The sequence below is a fragment of the Belonocnema kinseyi genome, chromosome 7 (assembly GCF_010883055.1).
Source record: "Belonocnema kinseyi isolate 2016_QV_RU_SX_M_011 chromosome 7, B_treatae_v1, whole genome shotgun sequence".
Taxonomy (NCBI): Eukaryota; Metazoa; Arthropoda; class Insecta; order Hymenoptera; family Cynipidae; genus Belonocnema; species Belonocnema kinseyi.
The window spans coordinates 3144534-3149244 of NC_046663.1; the positions used below are offsets into that span (position 1 = coordinate 3144534).

General features: G+C 37.6%; 1 protein-coding gene across 1 annotated transcript in view; it reads left to right on the forward strand.

The window, feature by feature from the left end:
* The first annotated feature begins 436 nt into the window (after positions 1-436).
* The window catches only part of LOC117176924 (transmembrane protein KIAA1109-like), a 102679-nt gene continuing 98404 nt past the window's right edge, over positions 437-4711 (forward strand). Inside the window, exon 1 of the mRNA XM_033367321.1 lies at positions 437-691. Coding sequence (XP_033223212.1) covers positions 554-691 — 138 coding nt within the window. The 5' untranslated portion in view covers positions 437-553. The remainder of the gene's footprint in view (positions 692-4711) is intronic.

Below are 4711 nucleotides of genomic sequence, written 5' to 3' on the forward strand. Positions count from 1 at the left end.
AAAGAGATCTAGTTTGCACTAATAAAATAAATTTGTTATAAAATAATTTAATTATCTACCAGATAGTTGAATTTTCTATCAAATTATTGAATTTTCACGCCAAAAGACGATTTTTCTAGAAAACAATTTAAATGTCAACCCGAAAATGAATTTTCAACAAAATTCTTGAATCCTCAACTAAAACAGATTAGATTTCACCAAGCAATTGCATTTTTAACAAACATACCAAATATGAATTTTCAACCAAGAACGATAATTTTGTATAAGAAAATACGAATTTTCCACGAAATAAATCAAGTTTAAACCAAATAGTTGAATTTTCAACTAGAAAGGATCAATTTTCAATTAAAAATATAACATTTCAACAAAACAAAATAGTAGAATTTTCTACCAAATTATTAATTGATTTGAATTTGTTTAAATTTAATTTCCTGCAGATGGAGTCGTATTGCGACAAGGCAGTTACTTGAGCGCAAAAGCAGACATTGGAGTCTTTGAACATTCCCTGTCGACTGATTTGTTGAACCATTTGGTCTTTGTGCAAAAGGTGTTTATGAGAGAAGTAAATGAAGTTGTGCAAAAGGTATACGGAGGAGAAAAACCTGTACCGCTCTGGCTGGAAGATGAGGAACCATCCACCACTACTTCTTCCTTGAAAAGAATCTTGTTCACTCTGATCATTCGTATCAAGGTAATATGCTATTACAAACCTTAACTAACGTACAAACTTTTTTTTAACCGTCAAATGGTACACTGGTGCGAATTCGCACCGGAAGTTTTTTTTATTTTATTTTCATTTGCGCAAACACAGCTATAGCGGATTATCCTCACATATATTAAATATATATGTTAAATATGCGTGATATGTGCTAGTTGTCATTTTTTTACCGATTTCCCCTTTTTTCTCTTAAATATTAAAAATGCCCTAAAACACCTAACACTGAGAATTCTGACCGCAGAAGCGACGGAACTTTTACATTGTACATTGTACATTGCATAATAATATTATATTAAATACAAATTCTACATAAATAATAATTGATGAACAATAAATAGTAAATAAGGATTAATAATAAATACACGCATAAAATGCATATTTCAATAATTCCTGAAAGATATACAAAAATTTCAAATATTTCGCCAAGATTTTGTAACAAAGTTATTTATTATACTTCATTACCTCGTTCTCGAGATTATAACTTGTAGTGCCGTTTTGGACAACGTGAAAGTCACACCTTTAGCGCTATAGGAAGAAAAAAGTCACGTGATCCTCTCCCTTAACCATAATCCTCATTCATTTTGTGTGTGCGTGAATGTTAACACCTCGTGAGAGTTGAAGCGTACATTTTCGTTAATAATCGCGAATTATTATCGAACGAAAGATGAACAAAAATAGGAAGAGAAAAGTGTTGGAGGACGACGTCGACGAGGAAGACGACGTATCGCAAAAGATTAAGAGGTTTCGTAAGTGTGCAACAGTTATCGGAATTAACCTCCCAGCACCTCGTGATGACGAGTCTGGGGAAGAATTTCTCCGTAGATTACAAGCCCCGTTCATCAGCAAAATACAAAATCATGGTAAGTTACAATTCAGAACATAAAGTAAAAAATAAATTTAAAGAAAGGAAAAAAATGAATTGACATAACCTCAAATTGATGAACTTGCACGAGTGGCAAGTCAAATCAAAAGCTACCTGGTGATCTTGCACGAGAGGTAAGACGAGCCAGAGTTCAATCGATAAGCTTGCACGAGAGGCAAGATATCGATAATAAATATATAAATAAATGATAAAGAAAACAGAACTTATCCTCTTTCCTTTCTTTTATTGTCCGTAGAAGACAACGACCGTGGCACTGTGTCACAGGGGGACTCTGAAAATGAGGAAGCACCCATTATACAGGAAAACAAGGAAAATGGGGAAACTGCCATTTTACAAACAAACCAAGAAAACGTCGAATTAGACGACGAAATCCTCGAAGCCTTGGGCGATGACCCCGAAAAATTCCTTTGGGGCAAAGACTGTCATCCATCCCAGCTTTATGAAGAGGTGGATGGCTATCAAAGAAAAAGGCCTGGACCAAGAGCTCGCAGAACAATTTTTGAAAAAGTACCCGGACTCCGGCGTATTGGAAACACCAGCCTGCAATGCATAAATTAAATTTACCCTCTCTGAGTCGGGACAAAAGAGAGATGAATATTTCGTGTGATACCAGAAAAGACTGGCTTCCGCGGTAGTCGCCTCACGTACCGCACTCTCCACCGTGTTGAATAACCCCACGGGTGATTTCGACGTGCGGGAAGTCATCGAGCAGTTTAGTGACGCCGAGAGATTAATGGTGGGACTACATCACCAACTTACGGAAGCCAGGATTGCGTTTATTCAACCAGGCCTTACCAAACCCGTCAAGAATGTCATCAAAGAGAATAAAACTGGGAAATTCCTATTTGTCGAGAAACTGTCCGAGCAGTTCAAAGAGGTCAGGTCGATAAAAAAGATTGCCCAAACTCTGAGGAAGCCCCCTACGAATAAGTTCAAGACATACAAGTGGCATGCGAGATAGATGAATTTAAACTGGCAAAGCCAATGCTAAACAAGCAACAACTGGTACTTGCAATCGAGAGGACAAGCGAGACGACAACCATCGATAGGAGGGTAATCGAACCGAGTTTACAATCATGGACTTCAACCCTACTAGAGCCCAACCAAGAGGGGAACTCCCAACAAGAAGTACTAAATGTAGGTACAGTAGCGGGAAATTTAAAGCGTTTCGTTACACAGTGGCACGAAATTTCAACCGATCGCTTTGTATTGGAGGCCATACCAGGGTTTAAGATCAGTTTTCACGAAAAACCTTTCCAAACCTTCCTCCTAAAATTAAAGATCTTTCAACAAAAGAAAGGGCGTCGATGGAAATAGAGATCGGAAAATTGTTAAAGAAAAAAGCTATTCGCAAATGTGATCCGGTTCAAGGTCAATTTCTTTCTCCGTTCTTCCTCGTAAGAAAGTGAGACGGTACAAATCGTTTTATCATTAATCTAAAAGAGTTAAATATGTTTATTACCACGGAACACTTTAAGCTCGAGGATCTTAGAACAGTGGTAAAAACGTTGAAACCCGAAATCTTTATTTGCACGATCGATTGAAAAGATGCGTATTTCTCGGTGCCGATTCACGAAAATTCCAGAAAGTTTTGAGATTCAGTTTCGAAGGCCAACTTTTTGAATTCGTATGTCTCCCCTTCGGACTATCCGCGTGCCCTTACACATTGGCAAAAATAATGAAACCTGTTTTATTGGTACTCAGAGAAAAAGAATTTGTTTCGGTTAATTACTTAGATAAATTTCCTTTTGATATGTAATTCCTACGAAGAATGCGAAAAGAATGTAAAATACTCATTAGGAACACTAGAGTCCTTAGGTTTTGTCATAAATTACCAAAAATGCCAATTAGAGCCGCGAAAAGTTGGTAAATTTTTAGGGTTTTTACTGAATTTGAACAAATTAACTGTGGAACTCCCGAGAGAAGAAAGGAAAAAAATTAAAAAGTCTTTACTCAAAGTCAAAAAACAACGAAGCACAAAAATTAGAGACTTCTCACAATTGATCGGGAATTTAGTTGCAGCATGCCCCGGAGTAGGGCTCGGTTGGGCCCATACAAAAATTTTGAAGAGAGAGAATATCTTAGCCTTAAATTTGACAAAGGGGGATTACGATTCCGTCATAAAAATCCCTTACTCAACTCGTGAAGACATAGACTGGTGGCTCAATAATATAGATTCGAATTATAATCCCAATTCATACCGGGAGTTACGATATGAAGATTTTTACAGATGCATCTACTTCCGGTTGGGGGGCCTGGTGTAAAGGGAAAGATGTATTCGGATTGTGGTCAGTCACTCAGAAAAAATTGCACATTAATATACTCGAGTTATTTACGGTGAAATTGGCTTTAGAAGCCTTGGCAAACGGAGAAAGAAATTGCGAAATATTGTTAAGGTTAGATAACACTACCGTAGTGTCTTATGTTAATCGGATGGGGGGCGTAAAGTACGAGCATTTAAACACCCTGAGTAGCGAAATTTGGGAATGGGCAGAAAGGCGAAATAATTGGCTATTTGCATCTTATATCCCGACCGCTGAAAATATAAGAGCTGACCAGTTCTCGCGAATCAAAAATATAGATACAGAGTGGGAGATTTCAAACTTAGCCTTTCAGGAAATTATCGCGAAATTTTGCAATCCAAAGGTCGACTTATTTGCATCGTATTGTAACAAAAAATGTAACAACTTCGTGTCGTGGTACCCTGAGAAACAAGCCTTGGCAGTCGATGCTTTTACTATTAACTGGTCAAACCTTTTTTTTCTACGCCTTTTCCCCATTACCCCAGATTTTCAAACTCTTTAAAAAAGTTATTCAGAATAGAGCTCAGGGAATTGTATTATTACCAAACTGACCCATACAAGCCTGGTATCCGATCTTTAAGTCACTGCTTACGAGTGACTTTCGTCTCCTTTCAGGACAGAACATCCCCTGAGCGCGTGTCTTTCTCTAATATCAGGGATTATCTCAGGACGACATTTAGACTGAAAGATAGCCCGGTGGAATCATTTGATTTGATGATTGCATCACTATCCAGCTCAACGTTGAAACAATATGAAGTAGGCTTAAAACAATGGTGGGGCTTCTGTTAAAAGAAGGGAACCGACCCT